The 27,252-nt window shown below is 37.2% G+C and overlaps 1 protein-coding gene across 2 annotated transcripts in view; it reads right to left on the reverse strand.

Moving 5' to 3' along the window:
- MED13L (mediator complex subunit 13L) overlaps positions 1-26,779 on the reverse strand; it is a 306,791-nt gene extending 280,012 nt beyond the window's left edge. For both annotated transcript variants that reach the window (XM_045456871.1, XM_045456869.1), the window contains exon 1: positions 26,597-26,779. In XM_045456871.1, coding sequence (XP_045312827.1) covers positions 26,597-26,668 — 72 coding nt within the window. In that variant the 5' untranslated portion in view covers positions 26,669-26,779. The remainder of the gene's footprint in view (positions 1-26,596) is intronic.
- Between the last annotated feature and the right edge of the window lie 473 nt (positions 26,780-27,252).

Below are 27,252 nucleotides of genomic sequence, written 5' to 3' on the forward strand. Positions count from 1 at the left end.
AGAATTTGAAAACCTTAAAAGTAACTGCAAGCTTAGAATTTAGAATATTCAGTATTAGATTCTTACATTTAAGTAAGAATCAAGATAATCAACAAAAGGGGGTGAAAGTGTTTGTCTGTGGAAAAGGTAAAATAGGAGCCAGCAGAGGAATATTATTCATATAAACCTTGTAGAGCTATTTGATTCTTAAACTATGTTAATAATACAACTCTAATTTTTTAAAAAAGAAAAAAAACTGATCAAATGTAGTAAGACATATTTAATGCCTACAAAAATTACTACTAATATTGAAAATTCATCATACCACTTTATAGACCGATTGGCCCAAATTTCTAATCTTAAGAATAATTTGACATCCCATAAATTGTGTTGCAAAAGCCAAAAGGTTATCTACCATGTGTTAAAATATTGTGCTGTTGTCTTTCTTTGCTCCATTTTTAGACTATTAAAACTTCAATGAACCAGAGACATACTTCCAGCTACACACTTCCTCCCACCTAAGTCTTCAACTCTTCCTACATTTACCTAAGCAGCTTGCCCAGGTTCCCTCTGCAGAGGAGCTGAAGACAACAAGACACTGGACATCCCATAGGACTCCCACCTAACATGTTATTTCCATGTTGTGAGAAACGCAATATGGTAACTCTCCATATGATGAAGCTGAATATCAAAGACGTTTTCTAACATATGTACATTTTTGCTGATTCACAACAACTTTTTCCTGAATATTTACCAATATTAGTTCAAAAACATAAAAATAAAAACTAGGGAGGCTGGGTTAGCAGAATATGAGTGAAAAGGGCTCAAAGACTTTATTTGACAAGAAGCTTAACATAATTAAACAATGTGAAAGAGCTACTAAAAAAGTTACTTCCATCTTAAGCTACACTGCTAAAAGCACAGGATCTAGATCCTGCACAATGTATCTTACATAGCAAGTCCCTGGTCAATACTGCCTTCAGCTCCCAACTCCATACTTTGAGAGAAATCTAGATAAACTGGAACAAATTAACAGATGAAGGACTAGGTTGGTAAGGAAATCTAAACATGTCACATGGCTAGAGTCTCTATGGCCTCATGTTCAATACTTTCAAGCAAATAAACATGGCAGCAAAAAAAAAAAAAAATCAAAAAACAAAAAGAATAAAGCCATAGTGGAATTAGGCTGGATGCATTTAATATGGAGTTAACATTCTGAAGAAATTTATGAAGTCTTCAACTTATATGAAAGACTCACATGTGGAAGATGAATTAGATATGCTTAGCACAGACCCAAGTGGTAGCAGAGAATCAAATGGAAAAACTGATGATTAAAACAACAACAGTGATAGCTTCCTCAAAAAATCCCTGGTTGAGATCCCTGAGAATCATACATATGAGATGTTAAGGAGAAGCTGTTAATACTGGATGTGGCTTCAAACACCAAAGGGGTGGTTGGACAGTATGATTTATAAGGTTCCTTTCAAACATGAAATACAAATCTCAAAGATTCTTCCCTTCCAATCGTAAGATTTTGTATCTCCAATATCATATGTATCTCAGTCAACTAGTTCAAGGGACTGACAAACTATACGCCATGGGTCAGCTGAATGTTTTTGTTGTTGTTAAAATTTTATGTTCTCTGGTGTAATCTGAAAGAAAAACTCACACTCAACAGATTCACAAAACTTCATAATAATGCAGGAAAAAATGGGGAAAATAAAAGAATGACATAAGAAGAAATTATTATGATTTCTCACCACAAACTTGGTAATAATGGACACATTTGCCTATAAATGTGTGTCGATAATCATAGGAGAGAAACATACAAACCATACCGGAAATACGATGTGGCTAAGAGAGGAAAGGAGTGTCAGAACACCACAACTAGATGGCCAAATGTTTTTATGGATAAAGGTTTATTAGTACACAACTTTGCCCATTTATTTACATACTATCTTTGCTCCTGCCACACTACAACCACAGAGCTGATTAGTTGTAACTGAGACTGTGTGACCTGTGAGCCTGAAATAACTACCTTCTACCTTAAAAAAAACAAAAAACAAAACCCTGAACTAGGATAGAAGATAACACACGCAGGCAAATATGGCATTTAAAATATAAGAAACACTGTAACTATCCTTCTACCATAAACAACTAGACAAAAAAGTATGAAACTACTGTTTTCAGACATTGGACAAAAGACAGCATGGAGCTAGGATCTCTAAGAGAAAGAAAACAAATGAAGTAGGCCTTGCAAAGGCTGAGGCAGCTGGAATTTATGAGAGCATATCACCAGAAAGTTCTGCAGAAAAAGAGCTCCAGAGATCTGATAGGGGTTCTTGTGAAATAGTTCCTACATACACTAAGCTACACATTCAAAGAGCAAAATTCCATGAGGCCTGGCAAAGAATTACTAGAGAGCTATCACTCTAACAGTTCACACAAAACTGGGAGACAAGTCTCGTTCTGAACAGTCAGGATGAAAACAGTTAAACATGTTGGGCATTAAACAGAGACCACAGAAGGGCCATGATTGCTCTAACACACCCTAAAAATCGATTCTCAAAAATAATGACCATCACTACCATCATCATCTCATCTACAAGTAGCTAACTGCCAGCCAAAACAAAATTCAACTCTTTACAAGAAAGAAATACAATCCAGACTTTCAACAACATAACATTCACAATATCCACCACCCAATAAAAGAACACCAGACATTCAAAGACATAGCAAAAAGAGACTCATGGCCAGCAGAAAAATCAGTGAAGAGAAACAAACCCAGAAATGAAAGTGATGATGGAATTAAAAATCACTTTAAGAAAGCTATCATAAGTACGGTCAAGAATTTAAACTTAATAAGAAATGAAAAACATAAAAACATGAGAATTTCCAGGCACAAATTACAAAATAAACTCACTGAATGGGTTTAACAGTAAAGTAGCACAGTAAAAGAAAAAAGGGGGGGTACGGGGGACCTGACAACATACAATGTAATTATATAAGCTGAAGAACAAAGTATTTTTTCAAACTGAAAGAATAATGAGTAAAGCCAAAAGAAGACTGTGATCAAGCACTCTTACATATAATTATGGTCCCAGAATGCAAAGGTAGAAGGGAGGACCAAAAAAGTGTTTCTGAAAAATGGCCAAATCGTCTCCAAATTTCATGAGAACAAGGTACTCAGACCCAAGGAGTTCTGTGAACCCAAAGCAGCATAAATCAAAACAAACAAACAAAAGCAAAAAACAAAAAAAACAAAAAGCAAAAAATACCAAATTAAGTTTCTGATAACCAGTGATTTTAAAAAAATCTTAAAAGCTGTCAAAAGGGAAAAAAGACACAGTATATAAGGGAAAACAAAGACAATCCTTTAAACAGACTTCTCACCAGAAAATATGCAAGCTTGGAAACAACAGATCATGTGAAAGGGGAAAAAAACGTCCACATCTAGAATTCTAGATCAAGCACGAATATCCTTCAAAAGTGAAGGTAAATACAGACTTCTTTCAGATGAGCAGAAACCCATGGAACCACCTCGTAATAAATATAAGTAGAATAAGTGCCTTTTAAAAAGTTCTGCAGGTACAAAGAAAATAGCAGATGGAAATCTGGATCTACACAGAAGAAGAATATAAGCACCCAAAGCAGTTAATATATAAATAGAAAACATATGTTTTCTCACTTTTAATTTCTTTAAAACAAATTAACTGTTTACAGCAAAACTAATAATGCATCACAGATTGTATACAGATATAGAAGAAAAATATATGACAACAGTAGCACAAAAGCCAGAAACAGAAAATGGAAGTATACTGTTCTAAGGTTTTTTACATGATAAATGAAATTTAATATTACTTGAAGATAAACTACGATAACAAAGTCCCATATTATAAGCTCCTGAACAGTCACTAAAAAGTAAAACAAAGAGTACATTTCAGATGCCAATGTGGGGCTTGAACTCACAACCCTAATATCAAAAGTCTCATGCTCCATCAACTGAGCCAGCCAGATGCCCCTAAGATGCCAATATTGAAGATAAAATTGAATCATAAGAAAACACTCAAATAATCTGAAAACAGGCAGGAAAAGAGGGGGGGAAAAAAAGGAACAAAGAACAGATGGGACAGATAGGGAAAAGTGCCAAGACAGTAGACTTAAACACAACCATCATACAAATATATTAAACACAAATAGTCTATTACAAGTAAAAAACATCAATTCTCACGATAAGTAAAAATTTTAAAGGTCCAATTACATACTGCCCACAAGAAATTCACTTTCAATATAAAAACACGTTATAATACAAATTATAAGAGAGCTAAAATGGCTAGATTAGTATCAAAGTGGATTCCAAGAGGACTATAAAGGAATAGAGAAATTTTGTAATGATAAAAATGTCAACTCTTCAAGACATATATCCCAAATGTGCAGCTTTGTCTAACAACAAAGCTTCAAAATACATGAAGTAAAAACTGATATATCTAAAAATAGAAATAGACAAATCCAGAATTATAATTGAAGATTTCAACATGCCTCCTCTCAGCAACTGATAGAACAAGTAGACAGAAAATCAATAAGGTATAGAAAACGTAAACAACACTATCAACCAACATAACCAAACTGACATTTATCAAAAAAAAAAAAAAAAAAAAAAAAAAAAAACCACTCAACAGGATACAGTTTTTCAAATGCACATGGAACATTCACCAAGAGAACCCATATGTGGAGCCATAAAACAAATATTAATATATTTAAAATTGAAATTTCTGAACAAAATTAGAAAGTCACAAAATATCTAGAACATTCCCCTTCCTGACAAAATCTGGAAATTAAATAAATAATACCTCTAAAACAACACATTGGACAAAAAGGAAATCACAAGTAGAAAATGTTTTGAAATAACTGATTATGAAAACAAAATATACAAAATTGTATGGGATACAAGTAAAACAGTGCTCAAGGAGAAATCTGTAGCTTTAAATATTTACAGTAGAAAGGAAGAAAGGTGTAAAACTGCTCCAAACTTCTTCCTTCAGCAGCTAGAAAAGAAGTGTAAATTAAGCCAAATGTAATCTCAGGGAAGACAATACTGAAAAGAGAAGAAGTGGATGAAATGTGAAACTAACAACAAAGAAAACCAATACAGTAAAAAGCCGGTGTTCTTTTTTTGTTAATAAAATAGAGAACTTTCTCTCTAGGTTAATCAAGAGAGAAAGAAAAGACAAATTACCAACATCAAGAATTATTTCACATACTAAAGACACTGAAGATAATGCAATTACTACAAACAACCTGATGCCAATAAATACAACTACTTAGATTACACGGACAAATTCTTTGAAAGAACTACCAAACTAAAGCAAATAAAAAAGTTAAAAATCTGAATAGCCCTATACCTATCAAAGAAATCGAATTTGTAATTTAAAACCTTCCTACAAAGCATTCTCCAAGGCAAGAGGGCTTCAATGGTAAATTCTATCAAACATTAAGAAAGAAATACCACTCATCCTACACAGGCTCTTTCAGAAAACAGAGAAGGGACTAATTCCCACATCATTTATGAGATTCACATTACTAACACAAGACAAAGATACTGAAGGAATCTATACGTCAATATCTTTCATGAACACAGATTTAAAAATTAACAAAATAGTAGCAAATCAAATCCAACAGTACATAAAATGATAACACACCCTGCAAATGGGAGTATATCTTGGAAAGTGAGGCTTAGCTGAATGAGTTCAAAAGCCCATCAATGTAATTTGAATCAAACCAGCTCAAAAACCCATTAATATGATTCCCCATGTTAACACAACAAAACCTATGATCATCTCAATAGATGCAGAAAAAAACATTTAACAAAATTCAACACCTAATCGTGGTAAAAACTAAGTAAACCAGGAATTAAAGGGAACTTCCTCAACCCGATTAAAGAAGATGTTCAAAAACTGCAGCTACCATCACAATTAATCATAGAAGATGGAGTACCTCCCATGTAAAATCAGTAACAAAGCAAAGAGGTACACTGTTATGCAACTTTGTAGTATAGGTCCTAACTAATGCAATAAAGCAAGAAAAATAAGTAAGAGGCATAGAAACTGAAAGGAAGATATAAAATCATCTTTATTCACAGACAATATCCTCATGTACAGTTACAAAAACTCAAAGACTTTACCAAAAAGCGACTATTACTAATAATTGAGTTTAGGAAAGTTGCAGTATGTAGATACATATACAAAATTCAATTGTATTTCTATATAATAGCATAAGCAATTAGAATATTTTGAAACAAAACCATTTAAAACAATCGAAAAATTTACAAAGTCCTAAGGGATGAATTTAATAACATATATTCCATACCTGTACACCAAAAACTACAATGTTGACAGAAATCAATGATCTTAAAAAAAAAAAAAAAAAAATGGAAGCTAGGCTACGTTCATGAACTGGAAGCCTTAAAAGTGTCAACCTGTCAATTCTCCCCAATTTGATCTACAAGTTCAATGAAATCACAATAAAATCCCTGCAGGATCTTTCTGAAAACTTCACAAGTTGATTCTAAAACTTATATTGCAGTGCAAAGTACCCAAAAGAGCCAAAATAATTTTGAAAAAGAATAAAGTCGGGAGAATTTGCCCAGATTTCAAGACATACTATAAAATTTCAGTAATCATGATATTGTGGTAGTGGCATAAGAGACACATAAACCAAAGGGACAGAATACAGAATCCAGAAATAAACCTTTGCATAAACATAGACATACACAGACGCAATACATCCACTCGATTTATGACAAAGATGCCAAGGTAACACAATGAGAAAAGCAGTCTTTTCAACAAATGATGCTAGAATTAGACACCTACATGCCAAAAGAACTTCAACCCATACCTCACTCCACACACACAAAAAATGAACTCAAAAGGGGCCACTTGATCACAGACCTAAACCTAACAAAACTATAAAACTTCCGGAAGAAATCATGAGAGAAAATCTTTGTTACCTTGGAATCCCAATTAGAACTCTCATGTAACTGATGGAAATGTAAAATGGGACAACCACATTTTAAAACTTTAACAGTTCTTTATGAAGTGAAACCTATTCCCACATGATTCAGCAACTAAAATCCTATTTACAGAAAAAAAAAAAAAAAAAATCTGTCACACACAAAACCAGTGCATCAATGTTCACAAAAACCAATACATGGAAGAGTAGGCAAACTGGAATAGCAATACAAGAGATTACAACTTAGCATTAAAAAGGAATAACCTACTTAAGCAACAATAGGAAGAGGACACATACACTATATGATTCCCTTGATAAAAAAAAATCCATCCTAGATTTTTTTAACCCAGTCGGTTACATGTCCGACTCCCGATTTCGGCTCAGGTCATGATCTTGTGGTTCAAGGGATCGAGCCCTGCGTCTGGCTCTGTGCTGACAGCACAGAGCCTGCTTGGGATTCTCTCTCCCTCCCTCTGTCCCTCCCCCGCTCACATGCTAGCTCTCTCTCTCTCTCTCAAAATAAGTACACTTTAAAACAAAATCTAGAAAAGACAAAATGAATGTATAGTAATATATCAGTGGCTATCTAGAGATGGAGGGAAAGCATCACAGATGCTTTCTATTGTGATTTCAGTGGTGGTTTCACATAGGTATACATTTGTCAAAACTCATGAAACTATACTTACTTGCTTAAAATGGGTTCACTGTATTGTATGCAAAGATCAAATATTTATGTATTAATGGAAGAATTCATGAAAAAAATCTCTGAAAGAAAAACACCTATTTTTAATAAAGCCAAAACACCATCTTGCACATCTCCCAATGTAACTATGAATCTCTTTTAGAAAGTATGCAATGTTTTTGAAAAAATTATTGTCATGTCTAACTACATCAGAAAATGCTTAATGATTTATATTTATTAACCTTAACTAAAGGAGAACTCTTGTGAAATTTCTGGGAACTGAACTATTTAATGAAGTTCATTAGTGACATCAGGATGCTTTCTTGCCCGAGTGCAGTAACAGGCTAGAAACAGAAATGTCTATCGTTTTCTCTGTATAGCATTGTTAGGGCTGGCCAAACACGAAGGGCTCCTTCCTCCATAGTAAAATACAATCTGTATTACTGAGGCAAACAACACGCTTACTTAAAACTTTCCCGAGGTGAAGTATGGCCAGAGGCGTCATAAGAAACTTGGTGGAAGTTTCCTTAAAAAGGAGGGACATTTCCTACTCCTTCCAAACTAGAACGCCACTATGATGACCAGAGTTTGAACAACTATCTTGGACAATATGCTACTTGTAATAGACTAAGGACAATGGAGACACTTGATGACTGAGAAGCAAGCAAAGCCAGTTCTTAAGTGCCTGCCTCCAGGCCGCTCGTATATAAAAGAGAAATTAATTTTTACCTTGGTTAAGCTATTTGTCCATTTTTTTAATAAATATATGATCACGGTACTACAGTAAGTCATTTTTGATGTAAGCATCTGAGTAAATTAGCTTTTTATTTTTTAAAAACTAAAAGACTGGGGCGCCTGGGTGGCGCAGTCGGTTAAGCGTCCGACTTCAGCCAGGTCACGATCTCGCGGTCCGTGAGTTCGAGCCCCGCGTCGGGCTCTGGGCTGATGGCTCAGAGCCTGGAGCCTGCTTCCAATTCTGTGTCTCCCTCTCTCTCTGCCCCTACCCCGTTCATGCTCTGTCTCTCTCTGTCCCAAGAAAAATAAATAAACGTTGAAAAAAAAAATTTTTTTTAAATAAATAAATAAATAAAAACTAAAAGACTAATGAGATGATGGAAGTTTTCTTGAGACTACGCAGTTACCTAGGTTTTCCCCCAAAATTGACCAAAACAATAAGCTACTCTACTTTCTCATTTTCCAAATGATTCCTCAATTTGGAATAAAGCAGTCTGAGAGAAAAGAACTCTCCCTATCTGTGGGAAGAAATTTTAAGCTGCATTATTACTCCATTAATCTCTGATGAAACTTAAAAAAAAATGTAGACTATATCATCACTCCATTAATCTCAGGCAAATCTGCATGCTCCAGTGATTTCTACCTTCATGCTCGCTCTATATTATATGGTCCGCACTGTTAATTTTTAAAAGGCTCAGAAAAGAAAGAGACCAACAGTGCCTGGAATGGCTAGGAAGAGCTTCACAGAAGCCCTACAAGGATTTAGACAGAAGAAAGAAGAGCACACAATACAATGCACTGGTTAAGTGCATCCAGGCTCTGAAATCAGTTACAGCTCCATCACTTGCTGGTTGTGTGACATTGGTTAAATTAGTTAAAATTCTTGCCTCGGTTTTTTTATCTGAAAAATGGGAACAGTACTACCTCATCAGGACCTTAAGGAGAAAATGCATGTAGCTGGCAAGCAGTTACAGTGTCAGGCATCTCATAAGCACTTTTAGAAACAGCGCAAGCTCTAACAATGTATATAACATGTAAAGATCTGACTTGAAATACAGAGTCCTATTAGTGAATGACTGGAATTTTTAAATAGGAAAACAAAAAAGGCTTTTTAGAGATTAAATGCTTTTAAAAAATAAGAAAAGTCACAGAATACATATACCCGTATGTATGAAAAGATGCTCATAACCTCATTAGAAATGAACAAACTGAAAAATCAAAATACTGAGATATTTCTTAGAGTGGAAAAACTTTAACTGATAAATTTCACTATAGGCAAGGATAGAAGAAATGCACATTTATATATTGCCCACAGGAATGTAAACTAACATCTTTTTTTAAAATGTAGTTGTAACTATCAAAACTTAATGCATAACTATACTATTACAGAAGAAAAAATTGAACCAATGTTTCTCACAGCTTTTGCTTAAACAACAGTTCATCCATCCTATGATGCAGAATACCAACTGTTTTAAAAACACAGAAAAAAATGAGGAAAAATCTTAAATTTGCTGACTTTCAAATATCTTCAATGTTAAGCAGAAAAGGCATGTTACAGGAAAAGCTGGAGGATTATCCCCCCTGACTTTTTAAACTACAAATATGCCCTTCATAAACAGAATGCATAAACAGGTATAAGAGTGAATTAGAACTGATGGAACATGATATTAAGCTAAAAAAGCAAGTTACAAAAGAATACAGTATATTTCATTTATAAAAAGCTCAAAAGCGTACAAAACTACATGTATGTATGTGCATACATACACACACACACACATCCTAAGCATACATAATTAAAACTTTTTTAAAACTACAGAAAGATACACATACAATTCAGCATAACAGTTACCTCTGAAGGAAGAAGAAAAAAATGGGAAGGAAAAGACACCACAGGACATCACAGACAAAAAGTGCTCTTTTTCTAACTCTGGGTAGTAGGTATGTGGGTGTTCACTGTACCATGATTCTCTCTACCTTATATGTGATTTATACATGCTACTTTTATCTACTCCGTATGTAATAAAAACAGTTTGAAATTGCATATGTATACAGGCACACAAACATATGCAAAAGAAAAAAGTCTGTAACGATAAAAATTAAACTACCAGTAGTCACCTCCCCATGGGGGTGGGGGAACCTTTTTGTTTTACTGTTTTATAGTACTGTCTGAATTTGAAACTACACAATTTTTAATTAAATTTATAAAATAAATTAAGACTTTTCCCTTAAAATTATAAAATAATTACAAAAACTTAACCACACGGAAAATGTGTGAGTGCGTTCAGCTGAATGAAAAACCATATTTATACTGTGATTACCTCTGTGTACACAAAAAGGGAACATTAACAAGAATGGAAGAGCTGGGGTAAATCTGATCTAATGGACTGGCTTTCATTTTTTATAGTTTTAATTTCTTGGAAATTTCATTTCGTGTAAGTATTTCACTGGTACTACCTCACTCGGAGAGAAATTAAAGAAAGATGACAACTGCAAGAAAGCCACCTCTCCTCCTTCAGGGTAGCCAAGTGAAAAATCTACCCACATGGGAAGGCTGAATGAATGACAACCAACTGACAATGGAGAGCACACGCTGCGCCATTAAGTGTGCTCAAAACAACGGGAGAGGATCCCACCACACCAAGGAGATTACATCACAGAGCTCTGAAGCGCCTGCATACATGTTAGCGCTCTCCCCGAGCACTAGCACTGCCAGGAACAAATGCAGCAAGACCTTGGGCAGAGGGAAGGCTCCGGAGCCCAGGGAGCCCAGGGAGCCCAGGAACGGGGCTGAAGAGGGAAAGGGGTACGGAGGGACTGACAGAGAGATGGAGGAAGGGAAATGTTCCCCATATGAGGTAAAAATAGGCCATGGCATTACAATCATACTCTCAATACCTATAAAAATACTGTACACTCCGAAAGCTAAGTGCTGAAGGAACAAAGAATAGAATGGTAGGAGTAAAACTCTAAAGGAATTCAAAGTTAGAATGAAGAAGAGGCACCAAAGATACACAGTTTTGAGTCTTTACAAAAATATCCTCTCTATTCTTTCCACTTTCCCAACTCCTACAAGTTGGCAATTTCCACAAAGCCAAGAAAAAAAACAGGGTTAAAAGTCCATTTCCTCCACCTACCGAAAATATCACCAATATGAAATATAAACAAAACCTTTAAATAAAAAACTCAAGGGGCGCCTGGGTGGCTCAGTCGGTTAAGCGTCCGACTTCAGCTCAGATCGTGATCTCACAGTTCATGGGTTCCAGCCCCGCGTTGGGCTCCAAGCTGATAGTGCAGAGCCTGGAGTCTCCCTCTCCCTCTCTCTCTCTCTCTCTCTCTCTCTCTCTCTCTCTCTCTCTCTCTGCCCCTCCCCTACTCACACTGTTTTGTTTTGTTTTTTTTTCTCCTCTCTCTCTCAAATAGTAAATAAATGTAAAAAAAAAAAAAAAAAAAAAAACTCAATGAAAACATCTCAAACAGATTTGCAGAGAAAATATGTAATCTGCTTCCTGAGTTTACCACTATCAAAAACAGAGGCTCTATGTAACAAACGCTATGTAATAGCCAATTGCTGTTAGGGTGCCTGCACCTCTATTTTCCTTCTTCCCATCAGGGTTTCTCCATGTCCATTCCGATCATGAAAATTTCATGAGCTCTTCCTCTGCCAAAATATTAACTCCACTTCCAACCACCACCACCTACACCTCTCCAAAGGCCCTTTACCAACCACCCATCAGCTTTGACTTCTCCCTTCTTCCCTACTTTTTTCCTCCACCTCTCCTTTCTCTTATAAATCTCATTCTCAATTTAAGAAAGAAATCTTATTCTCGCTGCCTCAAATCTTTTCTGGAAACAGCTTATAAATAATGTTTGTTTTTACCCTCTTTTCACAACCCCAGCCTTTTTTTGCCCTGAGCTCTGTCCATAATTAATTATAAAACTTTTGAGTTCTGTAGGACTTAACAGCAAGAACCCAGGCTCAGTGAATACTTTCATATACACATCCATGATCAAAGCATAAGTCTTCTGCTAACAACTAGAACATGGATGCTGCCAACTCTGCCTCTTTCTTTTACATATACAAGAATGCAAATGCCATAAAACCAAGAACACATCTGTTTGCCATTTGGTTCCTCTCCCAGGACATATGTAATTGGTCACCAAGTACTATCAATTGTACCTCCAAAATATTACTTGATTCCATTTCTTTCTCTCCATTCCTACTAGCCCTGTGTGATTTCTCATATCTAGCCTACTCTAAGAGCATTCCCTCTGCCTTTGATTTCTCCCTATTACAATCTACACTCCAAGAGTCCACATGAGTTTTCTATCTGAAACATAAATCTGATCATGTCATGAACCCCCTTAAAATCCTTCAGGTGTTCCCTAGGTGCATACAGAATAACCTTCCAGCTTCTTGACGCCATCCAATCTGACATCAAATATCACCTTTCAGTCCTGTCACCCATCTATAAAAGACCAGGCATTAGATAAAAAAATAAGTATATTTAATGAAAGAATAATTTACAAGAAAGCCCAGAAATGTTGTATGACTTATTATTTATGTAATTGACAAACTTATTCATCTTAACCATATAATATTAGTACTGAGCTCAAACTTTTACAAAATAAAGGTCTTTTCTTTTTTAATCACTGCTCTTTTAAAAATTTTTTTAATATTTATTTATTTTTGAGAGAGATAGAGCGCGAGCAGGGGATGGGCAGAGAGAGGAGACACAGAAGCCAAAGCAGGATCCAGGCTCTGAGCTGTCAGCACAGAGCCTGACGTGGGGCTCTAACTCAGGAACCACAAGATCAATGACCTGAGCCGAAGTCGGACGCTTAACCAACTGAGCCACCCAGGCACCCCAAATAGTTAAAGGTCTATCCCTATAATTTATTAAAACTGGGTTGAGTAGTTTAACACATTTCTATTTTCAATTCCAATATTAAAATGTAAGGTGGATCACAAGGAATCTAAATCAATAGTAATTTTCTAAAATAAGTGTTAACATTTATTACCAAATTTCTCACAGTTTTCTTCTGGAAAGTGTTAAATTCAGCTTTTTGGGTTAAAAAGTGCATCACACCTACCGTATGAGAAAGCCTGGCAACAAAAATCAAAGCTCCTTTAGAAGGTAAGTGTCTACCTTTGTGACTTTCGTTCATTTTCCACCTAGAATATTTCTTGAGATTACCAAATAAACTACCAAAATAAGCTATTTATCCTAACAGATTCATTAGAAAACTTTCCTAAAAACAATATTTCTTTTTCAAATCAAATTCATAAAATTTACTAAAGAAGTCAGTTTATTAGCTTACACATATCAAAGTATGAGTTCTCATGAGAACCATTCCACTGTTTAATTAAATGTTACAGGATCTTGCAGACAGATTCAAGAATAGCACCATCTGTCTGGGTTACAAAGCTCAGTTTCACCATGGTATCACCAAACAGCAACAAAATATCATTTTCGTACATATCTCTCTCAAGTACTTTATAGACAACTAATGAGTTTAATCTATTTGGGATCAAGACAGTTGATTCAATCCAAGCAGATGATTACACTTTGTATATAAACCAATATACTTTGAAAAAAGTTTTTAGCAACTAAAGTTTAGTTAAAAACTTACATTTCAAAAGATAAATATTTATGGCCTTCAGCAGCTGAGATGTGGATTTATGCTCTGGTGTAACTTCTAAATGTTAAACTGCTAAGGTCTTTTACAAATTTGTAAAATTAAAAAGTGCCTGTTGTTGTTGAGAATAATTATCATGGAAGTAAATTTTCCCAAAATATCTGTAACTCTGGGATTATAACACCCTATTTTGACAGGATTAATTCCTTTTTGTTGATGTGAAAAGAACTTAAAAGAGAATTATAAACTCATCCACGTTATCTGAAAACCATAAAAACAAAGCTGAGAAAATTTTCATTACATTCCTGAAACCAAAAATAGAAAACACTTGCCACTGTAACTTTTAATCTAAGAAACTAACACAGGCATGACAGTTATAGTTAAAATATCCTCTCCACCTCCCCTCCACTGAATACTACGGCAGACCACAATAGGGTGAAATCTTAAATACACGAGTGCCATGTCCTAATCTTCACCAGTGGAAGGACTGCCGAAAGAGCATTTCTGGAATATACAATGGCTTACTAGGTAGTCTCAGATGCGTAAAGCAACAGGAAAAGGCAAAGGTAAAAACTTCGGTCTCAGAGACCAAACTTTCTGTGAAAATCTTAAAAGATCATCTCAACAGGATACTTTTACTCATTGCAGGCTTCTCTTCATGATCACTTCAGTTTCACTAAAAATGGACCTCAGGAAGACATCTGACACTTGCCAGACAGACAGAGGGCAATTCTACTCAACTCTACTCCCCCTTCAGGATAATTTGCCTTGATCCCCAAAAAGCAAAAACCCCACCTCCACTTAATTTGTCCCAGTATCTAGTCTTACCAATCAATGTACCACTAAAGCCATCTTCATTGAAACTGTCTGGAAAAAAAAAAACAAAAACATTGAAACACTAGACATAGAACCTGGGAGGCAAATGTACACAAGCAAGGAAGAAATCCTCAGCACACATCTACAATGTACGTATGCCAATATATCCAAAAGTAGAGTTCTTCCTAGGGTTTCTGTTCATCATCCATGAACCCCACCATAAGTACTAAACTGCTGACTTGGGCAACAATTTAGAGCGAAAAGCAGAACACAGTAAATTACACAGAAAGAAGACACTGACCAAAGAAGCATCCTTTAAAATAAGATTTTCTAGAGTGGCTGACTAAACTCTAAAAGCAACTGCAAAGGAAAAAAAAGGACCAAAAAAATACTGGACAACAGCACTGGTATTTGATCCATTTCAAGGAGGCTTACTTTGAAGAGCACCTCTCATTTGGGCAGATGTGTGTGGGTTCTGGTATGGCTAGCTCAGAATCAGTTTTATAATTTTGAAGTACACAACTTAAGAAAATAACATCTGACCTACCTAAAAATGACCAGTAAATGAAAACTTAAAAATAAAGATGGCTGACTGCAACAAGCACATCAAGTAACATGCAAAATGTTTAGCTAAAACCTTATTTTAACTTATTCAGGCTCAAACTGAATATATTTAATCTTTGAATATAAAAAGCACTCGGGGCGCCTGGGTGGCTCAGTCGGTTGAGCATCCAACTTAGGCTCAGGTCAGAATCTCGCAGTTCCTGAGTTTGAGCCCCGCTTTGGGCTCTGTGCTGACAGCTCAGAGCCTGGAGCCTGTTTCAGATTCTGTGTCTCCCTCTCTCTGCCCCTTCCCCGCTCACACTCTGTCTCTCAAAAATGAATAAACATTAAAAAAATTAAAAAATTTTAAAATGGCACTCAAGCTACAACTGAGATTGTCCCCACTTCCTTCACACATATTCATTTCTTGTATCTGCATCTTTTATTTGAGATGTTTTACTCTTTTCCAGCGCTAACCCTACCCATCGCTGGGGTTCTCGATAACCATCTCCAGCCAGACTCCTTTCATCAATTAACAACTGTTCTTTTACCTTCCACCTTTCTTTCGGCCTCTCCACTATTGTTGCTTCCAAGTCCACAAACATATGAGGCTCTCACATTCTAAAAAATCTCCTTCAACAGGGCACCTCAGTGGCTCAGTCCGTTAAGCATCGGACTTCAGCTCAGGTCACGATCTTGCCGTTCATGAGTTCGAGCCCCGCATCAGGCTCTGTGCTGCCGGCTCAGAGCCTGGAGCCTGCCTCTGATCCTGTGTCTCCCTCTCTCTCTGCCCACCCCCCTCAAAAATAAACATTAAAAATTTTTTTTAAATCCACCTTTCAATCTCTTACCCTCCCCACTCCCACATCCCTGCTTATTTCACGATGAAGCTTCTTTGGCTGGAAAGTGTACCATCCATTCATTCCACAACCCACTAGAATCCAGATTCTATCCTCAACAGTCAAATGTAACAATTTCAACTGAGTACCAAGCCACCCCAACAGCAAACTTCCTCATCTTTCACTCCTTACCTCTTCCCTTCAAGGTCTACCACAATTGTCTCTGAAATTCATGACTATTCTCTTAATTTTTACTGCACAGAAAGCAAATTATAGTCTACTTTAAAGTACATATAATACATACATTCATGACTTAAATGACTAGGCTTCATCAGAAGTAATCCTAGGCCAAAATCTAATTTGTTTTAAATTTAAAGAGGGATGGGTTTCACAGTTCAACAATTCTAGTTTGTCTATGTAAGAGAGCAATCCTAGAAAGGCTTTTAAACACGTTATTAAATGCAATACCGTTTAAGACACCCGTTTCTCCTCAATTCATTTCTCATAAGTTTCTATACCGTCTTGGATTATCTCCCGCTTTTAGTTTCATATCCCATCTGCTCACTTCAGATTCACGTCTGTCCAGTTTCTGAAATATTTGTCACTTTAGTCATTAGCATTTTGCGTAATATAGCACTATTTTTTTTAAAGTTCAGAACTGATTTTAGAAAACTGATTATTTTAACATCACCATTTCTTAATTCAAATTGGCCTGCCCACACTTCAAATTTTCCACCTAACAAAAATTAGATTTCAGTAAGTTTTGTAATTTTTTAAAAGGAAACCAAGAACCAAGACCATGAATTAGAAGTACTCTCTACATGCCACTTCAGCACATATTCTCGAGGACAGACTCAGAGTTGTCGCCTGAACTTGCAAAGAACGTCCTTTCCGTTCCTCTCTAGCAATACTGTCAAGATCCAGTTTAAAACTCCCCTTCTAAGTTTTTCTGGTACAAGGTCAACGGTGTTCTTCCTCTGCACTCACCACACAGCATCTTAGAAATTAAACAGTACATGTAGGTCTTCTTCCCCACATATCAGAGCATTAGCCCTTTTGCAAGCCCAAGCCAGATTTCAATCATTACTGATGTATATACATCATCAAAAAATGAATTCTGTAAGTCCCAAATTTCTCAGACATAACATAAGAGAAATTAACATTTCTAAATTCTAGTTTATTGGCGAGCCCATCCAATCAACTCCCATTCTCTTTTTCATTTCATTAGGGCTCAGAAGTCCTCATTTACCAAACTCTAGTGGTGAGTGAAGGAGAAAAGGCAAGGAAAGAAGCTAAAGGACAAAGAAATACAAAATCTTTTCCTGATGACATCACAGGACCTGTGGAACTTTATTCTCAAAGTTTAAATGAAAGTATATCAAAGAGGAAGCAGCAACAGATCCCTACAGGAAGGGAAAATTCTTCCCATGGGTCGGGCGGGGCCATCTGCACCTCTCAACACCCTCCTCAAGCCTCTATCCGATAGCAATCCTCTCTCCAAGGCCTAGAAAAGGGTCTAGCTGCTGGGCGGTCCTCACTCCCCCTCTGCCTGGGGCCAAGAAGGGCTTTTTAGGGAGTGCCTGCTCTGACGGTCAGCACTGCACAATCAGAGGAACCGTACTCCTGACATTCTAAATAGGAACAATAAATATAAGTTCATTCCCATAAAAATGCTGCCATAAATAACACAAGTAATCAAGTACACTACAACATAAATAAGCTAACAATCATTTGCAGCAACAGAAGATTAAGTTTTTACACGGGGGCGGGGGGGGGACTCAGAAATTAACTTTTTCTAATATTTTAGAATGCTGAAGAACACCTCATATGTAAAAGTTTACACCTCTGGACAAAAACTTTGGACACTTACTCATATTCAACTAACTAATACAAAAACTACAGTTGGGGGTAGGGGAATTCACTCCTTCAACAAGGTCTAAACAATATTTTTAGATGTTGCTGCATTATTAAATGGAAAATAGAAATTAGCCAGTAGTTGAAAATATATACTTTGTTCAAAACATAGTAAGGGTTGTGACATGTTTGTCAGACTAAAACATGATTTAGTCTTTAAGAAGAAAAAGATATTTATTGAGTACTATTTCTGACATTCCCTGAGACAAATCTCAAAATGTTAATAGAACTGCTATTTAAAGTTCAAAGAGCACTCTGGAGCTGCCAAGAAATTAATAGCTTAAACTACCAAGTAAGAGCCACAGTTCAATTTCTAGGCTTAGCCAGTCATAGCTTAGGGTTGGTACAGCAAAATCATTCAGCATATTAAAGACACACGACACAACTGTGAATCATATATACATGTGAAAACTTGGAACATTGAAAGACAAATTTCAAGTTTTTATTCTCAATAGTGGCTTATTTATGAGGAAAGACACAAGAACAATTTAATCTTCTGCTCCCCCAAAACAAGGACAAATACAACGTAACTGCCATACTTAAAACAACTAATTTTGCCATTCCAATTTCCTAGTGAACTGCCTAGGGCTACTCTCTGACTTGTTATTTGTTCTAAGGCTCTTCCTATTAAAGGACATTATCTACTCTTTCCTTAAAAGGTACCCAAAATGATTTTTCATACTTCCTGCCCACCATATTTCCATCAAGTTTATAGACTGAGAAACTGAGGCACATAACCATCATGCGACCAACCTGATCAGACTAATTAGTCACTAATAAAAAATGTGAATACCACTCAACTTTCCCCGATACCATCCACTGCCCATTTTACTGGACTCATCAAAGGGAGTCCTAAAATGAAGGTTGAGCAAAAGCCCTCCTTTAGAGCTTAAAGAACAAAAATGAAGAAATTCTGATCGAGCCCCAAACAAAATCTCTTAACAGGTTCCAAAACTGACAGGTTGCCTACCACCCTCCGGAAAACTAAATACTGACTTCCTATTCCTCTGAGGTATGAAAAGCGCACATCTCGGGGCGCCTGGGTGGCGCAGTCGGTTAAGCGTCCGACTTCAGCCAGGTCATGATCTCACGGTCCGTGAGTTCGAGCCCCGCGTCGGGCTCTGGGCTGACGGCTCAGAGCCTGGAGCCTGTTTCCGATTCTGTGTCTCCCTCTCTCTCTGACCCTCCCCCGTTCATGCTCTGTCTCTCTCTGTCCCAAAAATAAATAAACGTTGAAAAAAAAATTAAAAAAAAAAAAAGAGAAAAGCGCACATCTCTCGATCAGATGTGGAATTCTCTTCAAAAACCATTAGAACTCATCTAAAATATTACCAAGCCACAGTACATACAGCCTAGATAACATATATTCAGAATACAGAGCTAAAAATCTAAGTTCAAAGAAAAAATAACAAACTTAGGATCAGGACCTAAATGAGCAATGAGAACTCTCTTAGGAATAAAAGAGAGTAATGTCCGTTAATTCATTCATTTAACGAATAAAGAGCGCCCAACTCTAAAGAGAATGCCAGCATGACTTAGACAGGGTCACTGCCCTACAAAACCTCAGGTGCGTATCAGAGATACATAGAAGAAGGTTCACACAAGGAGCAAGAGGAACTAGTTCGGCCAGTGAGAGTCAGGGAAAGCTTCACAGAGGAGGTGACATTTGACCTACTTAAAAGATGAGGACGACTGTGCCAGAAGTGTATAGACTCACAAAAACAAACAAACAAACAAACAAACAAACAACTAGGAGCTGATTCCGGAGTTAGATATACACATGTGTTTCCTTACTTCTCTTTAGGACATTAAAATTCAATCATGAGAACTGCCAACACAAAATGTTTTTTCACACCAATTATACTCTTTTGAATACTTTACTTATTAGCTCTCAAATTAAACCCAGATGGATTTAATCATCTTTCCTTTTTAATGAAATAATGTAGAACTCTATGAGGAAGTTCCATGTGTCTTACACAAAAATACTTCCTCAGAAACTTGTCAACTGGGGGAACTTGTCTTTAGGGGAAAAAACTGTAACAGTTTTCATGTAATTTAATACCTTTTAGATGATCAACCTTTTAAATTTCCACTCAATATTTAAAAATTCTATTCACAATTCTGTATTTTATACATATTGCATATTTTACATATTTCCTCAAATTTAAATATCAAATGTCTTAAATATACCCAATTAATGCAATGACTCAGAACAAATTACAATTTAATTATTAAAGAGATCTAATGATAAATGAGAAAAGAATATTTACCTGCAAGTTTACCTAATTCTTTTTATCTTCCCCTTTCCATTTTTTAAGTCAAAGTTACAAATCAGAACTACACAAAATAAAGACATAAATGAAACTTTAATATAATCAACTCTGGAGGCTCCTTTAACAGTAATGGAATTTCGCCGTACTGGAAAAGTACAAAATGTAGAAAGCTGTCAACCAGGGCTCTGTGCTATTTCACAGTAGCAAAAATATGGTTTTAGTAAGATTCTACCACAATTCACCTAGAATTAGAAAATAAACATTCAGAAATATACATAATAAACCAGAGTACAGAGATGACAATGACCTAACATTTTCCCTGGGACACAAGTGATCTCCTAATTCTCATCTAGAAAGGGGGGGGGGGGGGGGGGGAGTCACCTTTCCTATTTTTTTCCAGACTAGAATCCAAATGTACTCTGAAAGACATTTTATTAGCTTAAAAAAGGAAAACAACTCTGTTCCAACAAACATAACTAAAGCATGCTAATATAAATGCAAGCAAACCAGGAGTTCCTAAAAGAACACTATGATAGCCAATTTATGGGGATAAAAATCTAATTTATACTAAATGAGTTTTAACAGTAAAGAACAAAACATTGTACTAGAGTAAGGGAACTGTCTGAAACACCAACCGCAACATTTTAAAACTTTTTATATCAACTAAAGAAAGGATAGAAAACTATGTTGATGTACATAAGTGACTTTATACTAAACAAAAATTGGGCACGCATACATATTTCATTCATGTAAATGAGTCTGAATTTACAATTCCTCGTTTATGTTAATATTTACCAAGATTAATGGAAAATCATCTCCCCTATGTAATGAAGTGAATTCCCCCAACAGAACAAAGCTAACACCTTCAAATCTTTCAAATAAACAATGAAAGCACATACTATAAAAGGAAATTATCTGAACAGGATCAGAAAGAAGTTAAATGATTCAAGAAAGGGGAAAAGAGTCCTAAATTCCAAGAACACATTACAAATATTGATTCATTAATTCCAAAACTCTAAGCAAGTCCCATGAAACAAATGTGCATGCGTGCCTGTGTGCATGAGTGTTTGTGAATTTTTTTAATTATACCCCACAGCACATTCTCAGGCTACCTAATTACCTCACTTTGCAATGCATTAAATGTTACTTCTCAAAATAGGAATGTTTATAAAATAACAAAATAGAAATTGTGGTGGTCACCACCACACAACAGTTTTTAAAACAGATGAGCACACATTTTAAACAAACAACACTGATATCAATGTTGCAGAAATTCTTTTTCTCAATTTTTAATAAGTAGCTGCAATGCACATTTCAGTAATAATACCCAACATTCAACCCTACTATTAATTTTTCGCAACTTTGTGTACTCTCTCTCACTGGCTAGCTTCTATGAAATAAACATTACTACCCACTTCCTGGGGGGGGGGGGGGGGGGAATGACACATCAGTACCTTCTACTACTGAAGGAGGGACCATTATTATTCTCTTGTATCAAAAATAAGTCATTTCAGAAAAATAGTCTATCTCTGAATCAAACTTGGAGAGACAACTGTATCAACTGTTCATTAAAAAAAATACAGATAAGCAATCTGTTTACTATTTACATTGAGTTTCAACTCAATTTTAAATAATCTGACAAACATAACTACAGAATGTACTTATCTTTTGCAAATGGTTTTCTTAATCTCTAGCATATAGTACAAACTGGTGACAGAGTATCTTCTTTATTAATCTCAAGAGTAGAGATCTCTGAAAGTGTTTGATGAATACAATTAACTCACAATTAACGAGGCCAAATTAGCCAGTGAACAAAAGAGATGAATCCATTTTTCCATACCTAATATAATCCATGACTATAACTTAATGTTAGTTAAAGGAATGCCTTGAGATTTTTTTTTTTTTTTTCAAATAAATACCTAATACAATTATGGAAAAAAATGACCAAAACACTCCAAAGAAAATGCTAAGCTATATAAGCACCTGGGATAAACTCAATAAACACTTATAGTCCTAAAGGCACCCTCAGGCCTTTATTCTCACAAAGAAGAAAAGAGTCCCAACCTAACTTCCTCTCACTGAGCACTTCAAGCAGTAACACAGCAACATTACTTTGTAGCATACAAGTCTTAGGTACATTTTCTCTTTAAAATTATGAACTCATCACACGTACAAATGGCTCTTTAAAACGGTCCAGTAAACTGCTACACTATGCCTTAAATTGCTGTCTATTATGTACTTAAAAATATTTACTAGCAATTGGAGGTTAATATGGCAACTATTACCGGGTGGCAATTATTGCTATTAAAAATATATAAATACTGTTAACACCATGTGCTACTAACAACAAAATGCTGAACAGAAAACATAAATTAGCAAATTATAAATATTTTCATTAAAGAAAATAAACCATCATGAAAAAAAGATGCTTTAAGTTTAAATACTAAAATTGGCAACTGCGATGAAAAAATACACTGTGTATATATATTTTGGCACTTGAGAAGATGAGAGAAATCATTCCCTTTTCCTCATTTTCTACTCCCAGTCCTCCCCATTTGGTTCTAGCAAGAGGTCCCAAAGTTTCTATACTTAGAACTATCTTCCCTCTCTGCAAAAAAATAAATCTCTTAAGAAAAAAGAAAGCAGGTCAACAACGGATTACCTTAAAGCTTCAAATACAAAAATAATGGTCCTTCACAGGAATTATGTACTGATTTGTATATGTGTGTTTCAACTCAGGGAGGGAGAATTTGATATCATCACCTAATTACCCCCTAGTCAGGAAGATTCTAAGCAAATAAAACAACGTGAATGTGGAACATAAACCTAAGAGTTAAATCACTGCAACTCAAAGAGTATAAACTTAAATCTAGTTAAAGAACACAAAATCACTTTCCTCCATATGATCTCAATAGAGAAACAAAACTAAAGATATATTTATATCTGGAAATTATGTCTTCCCTCAAAAGTGAGTTGACACAGCATAGGGTGCACCGTTACACTTTCCAAAAAGGCAGATTTAACACACTTAACTGAATTAAAACTGAGTGAATATGGAACAAGGGTCTCCCAAAATGTGATGGACAGCATGAGAAAACAGTTTTGAGTCACAAAGGTAACAGCAAGGCCTGCATTTAATGCAGCAGTTACAAATCTCACAATGTTAAGAATAAGAAACACACACAATGACCCATATCATATAAACACAATGGCATTTTTCACATGTTAGGAAATGGGGGTGGGTGACAGAAAATCTGGGAAATCTGATGCCATGCAGTAGAAAATCAGAAAGCAAAACAAGAACAAAAATCTAAAGGCAGTTGATTGCACAACTTTTGCTAAGCTATAATGAATACTTCAAGGTAATAGAAAGTGGGTGGATCATTAGTGTGGTACAGAACTTTAATCTCTAGTTTATATTTCAATCCACATTAACATGAGTATCTAAGTAAATTCTCTATAAACAATACTTTTCTCTGCTCAAAAAAAGTGCAAACCAAAAAGAAAAAAAAGCATGCTATTACTAAGCACATAAGAGTTCTTGTAATACACGCTTTGTTTTAAACAAGAGATAACTTTATCTCCTTTGGAATTAACTATTCTTTAGATAATATATTTTTAATATACTAGGTTGCTACTGTATCTAATTTTCAAGGAAAACTCTTCATGTGGAATGAGCAAAAATTTACATTATCAGCAGTTTAACTGATTCCATATTTAAAAAAATATAGCACCTTATGCACCCTCCACATACAGGAGAATGTAGACAATTCTATAGACTTTTAAAAAAAAAGGCCAACCCATGCATTTCTTCAGTTCTGCATTTCAAAGTTGCCACCTAATGAGTAATTTTGCATATGTGTGTATGTGTGTGTATTTTTTTTTCCCCAAAACTCAATTATTCCTGGTTTTAAAAGGTTCAGGAGAGAAATACCCAAAGCACAAACCTTTAGTCAGTCATAAAACACAAATCCTCTCCTATAAAATTGTTTGTTCCTCCAAAAGAATCTAAAGCATCTTATCTCTTTAACATTATCATCTGTACTTAAGTTTTTGGGGGGGGGGGGGCATAAAAGGTATGATATATCCTAAAGGCTGGCTACACATATAATACAGTTTCATTGGTCTAAAATATCTGCTGTATATAAATTAGCCACATATACACAAGCCATTACCAGTCAGAATGATATATGGTAATTTCGGGGCTCTCTCCTCACTAATATTGGTCTACTTGGTTATTTTAATTACCTGTTAAAGTGTCAATGTGGTCTCCAGCCACCAAACAAAAACCATTTTAAATACCCCTTAATCAATATGTTTGCTAATCTATTAAAGTCTCTGAATCTGACTGATACTAAATGATATACTCGGGGAGAGAAAAGAGGCAAAATGAATTCCATTCCCATATGTCAAAAGATCAAGGGAAAATTATCACAGTACAAAGAGGAAGAATTGCAACTTCTAATTGAATTTTAAGACTAAATATCTAAATAAAAATGTTGGAAGAAAAAAACTGACCTGATCTATACTATAATGAAAGCTATGTCATTAGATACCATGTCACTCTTTGTAGGTAAAAATCATGTGTTTTGATATTTTTTTTATCTGCATAAGGAAATATTTAGGAAAATAACACTTCCATTTGAAAAGTTGGCAAGAATTTGTATTTCCCCACTAGTCTCAAAGAAAAAAAAAAAAAAAAAGCATGTATGCTACCCATAATTAAATGTAACTAATTACAATTTGAACACTAAATTATTTATCCAGTGTAATTGTAAACAAGGATTAACAGGAAATAATGCTTCTATCTTCTGCAGAGGTTATAGAAAACAATTTCCAAAATGCATGCTCTCCAAATGCAGGCCCCCTAAAAAGGGTACATAACTTAAAATAAGTTGGTTTTTTTTTTTAAGGCTAAATTAAACAAACCGTTCAGCCAATTTTCCAATTATATTCTACGCTCGAAACATAATTGCCTTACATCTGTTTACAAATCTTTGCTCAATATTTAAACAAATTCGTAGTCTCCCGGGCACATAGCTATACATACAGTAACTCATGCACAAAGCACATATTTAAAGACCACGCACTGCAATTATTAGCCTAAACGCCAGGTTTAACAAGGTGAATGTTTTCAGAGCTAGGTAATACGACCCAATAAAAAGCAAAGATGGCATTTACCACCAAATGTCACCGCCACCGCCAGGAAAAGAGTTGCTGGAGCCCTATACATTTTTAATTTCGATGAATCTAGACGTCGTCGTCGGATGCCAGGCTTCCAGGAGAACAATTGACACCCTAACTGCTTCAAGATTAAGGCAGGCGATTTCAAATCCGAAGGAAAAGTTGTCAATTATCAGAGAGAGAGCGCGAGAGAGGCGAAGGCAGATAAAAGCGATGTTATCAAACCGCCCAGCTTGTTGCTTTTGTGTGTGTGTGTGGATTCGTTGTTAGGATAGAGAAAACAGTTTTTAAAAGACACAGGAGGAGAGAAAGAAGAAAAAGCCTTCTCCACCTTCCGTCGGCTCGGTGCAATGGCTTTACGGCTCTCCAGCGTAGTAAGCCCCGAGAGGCAGGCGGCTGTCGATGTTTACAATCGCGGGAGCTTCGAGTGCAAGAGTCCTTTACTGACACAATCGCATTCAATCAACTGTTTTCGGGCAAAATTGCAGGTGTCATTATGGAATTAAAAAAAAAAAATTCAAAAGGCGGGCGGGCGGGCGGGCAGCCGATCCGACAAGAGGGGAAAAGGCTGCTTACCGCGGGCGCGGGCAGCACAAGGCAAAGCCTTCCACATTTAGGTAAAAAAAAAAAAAAAAAAAAAAAAAAAAAAAAACGGGGGAAAAGGGGAGGGGAAGGGGGGTGTGATTGCAACAGAGGGTGGGCGTTCGAAGTGCGACCCAGAATCCGCAGCTTTGAGACTTCCACATGCAAATTCCACGCCGAGCGCCGCGCTCACAAATGATTTTTAAAGAGCCAAATAAACACTGGATGGGATCCAAGGCGAGGGAGAGACGATCCAAAAGGGGGAGAATCGGCGAGAGGCGAACGGCGGGGAGAGACGAGGGAGGGGCGAAGTCCCGGCGGCGGGAGGAGAAAGTTGGTCGGCGGCGGAGGTCGGGGACCCCCCCCCCCAGCTCAGCCCCCCTCCCCGCAGCCCGGCTACTCACCAGCGAGAAGAGGTTGGAGTGACAATCCTCCAGGCTCGCCCCGTTCGCCACCCAGTTCGCTGCCGCAGTCATGATCCTCCGCGAGCCCGGCCGCCAGAGCGGGGCATGTCGGAGCGAGGCGTCCGAGGCGAGGCCGGGCCGGGCGGCGGCGCCTCGCCGGGGAGCGCGGGGCGGCCGGGCCGCCGCCGCCGCCGGGGGAGGGCGCGAGGGCCGGCGGGCGGGCGGGAGGCGCCGCGGCGACGCCGCGCCGGGGGCGGCGGGCCCGGGCCGGCGGGGGGGTCCGCGGCGGCCGCGCGGCTCCTTCCTGTTCGGGCGGCGGCGGCGGCGGCTCCCGCGGCTCCGGCGGCGGCGGGGGGCGCTGTCCGCGCGGCCCGGCGCCCTCCCCGCCTCTCAGGGCCGCCGCTGCCTCCCTGGCCGGCGCTGCGGGCCGGCCGCCGCCTCCGCCTTCCCTGTTCCTCAGCCGCCGCCGCTGCCGCCGCCTTGTTTATCTCCAGCCACCGACTCCCCCTCGGCCCCCGCCGGCGCGTGAGGGGAGGCGAGCCCCGGAGCCGCCGCCGCCGCCGCCTCGGAGCCGCCGCCGCCGCGGAGCGCGAACTCGCGAAGGGGGGGGTGCGGACGAAGCCAGCGGGCGACCCCGGCAGCCGAGCGACGTCCCC

This window comes from Leopardus geoffroyi, chromosome D3 (genome assembly GCF_018350155.1).
Source record: "Leopardus geoffroyi isolate Oge1 chromosome D3, O.geoffroyi_Oge1_pat1.0, whole genome shotgun sequence".
Lineage (NCBI taxonomy): Eukaryota > Metazoa > Chordata > Mammalia > Carnivora > Felidae > Leopardus > Leopardus geoffroyi.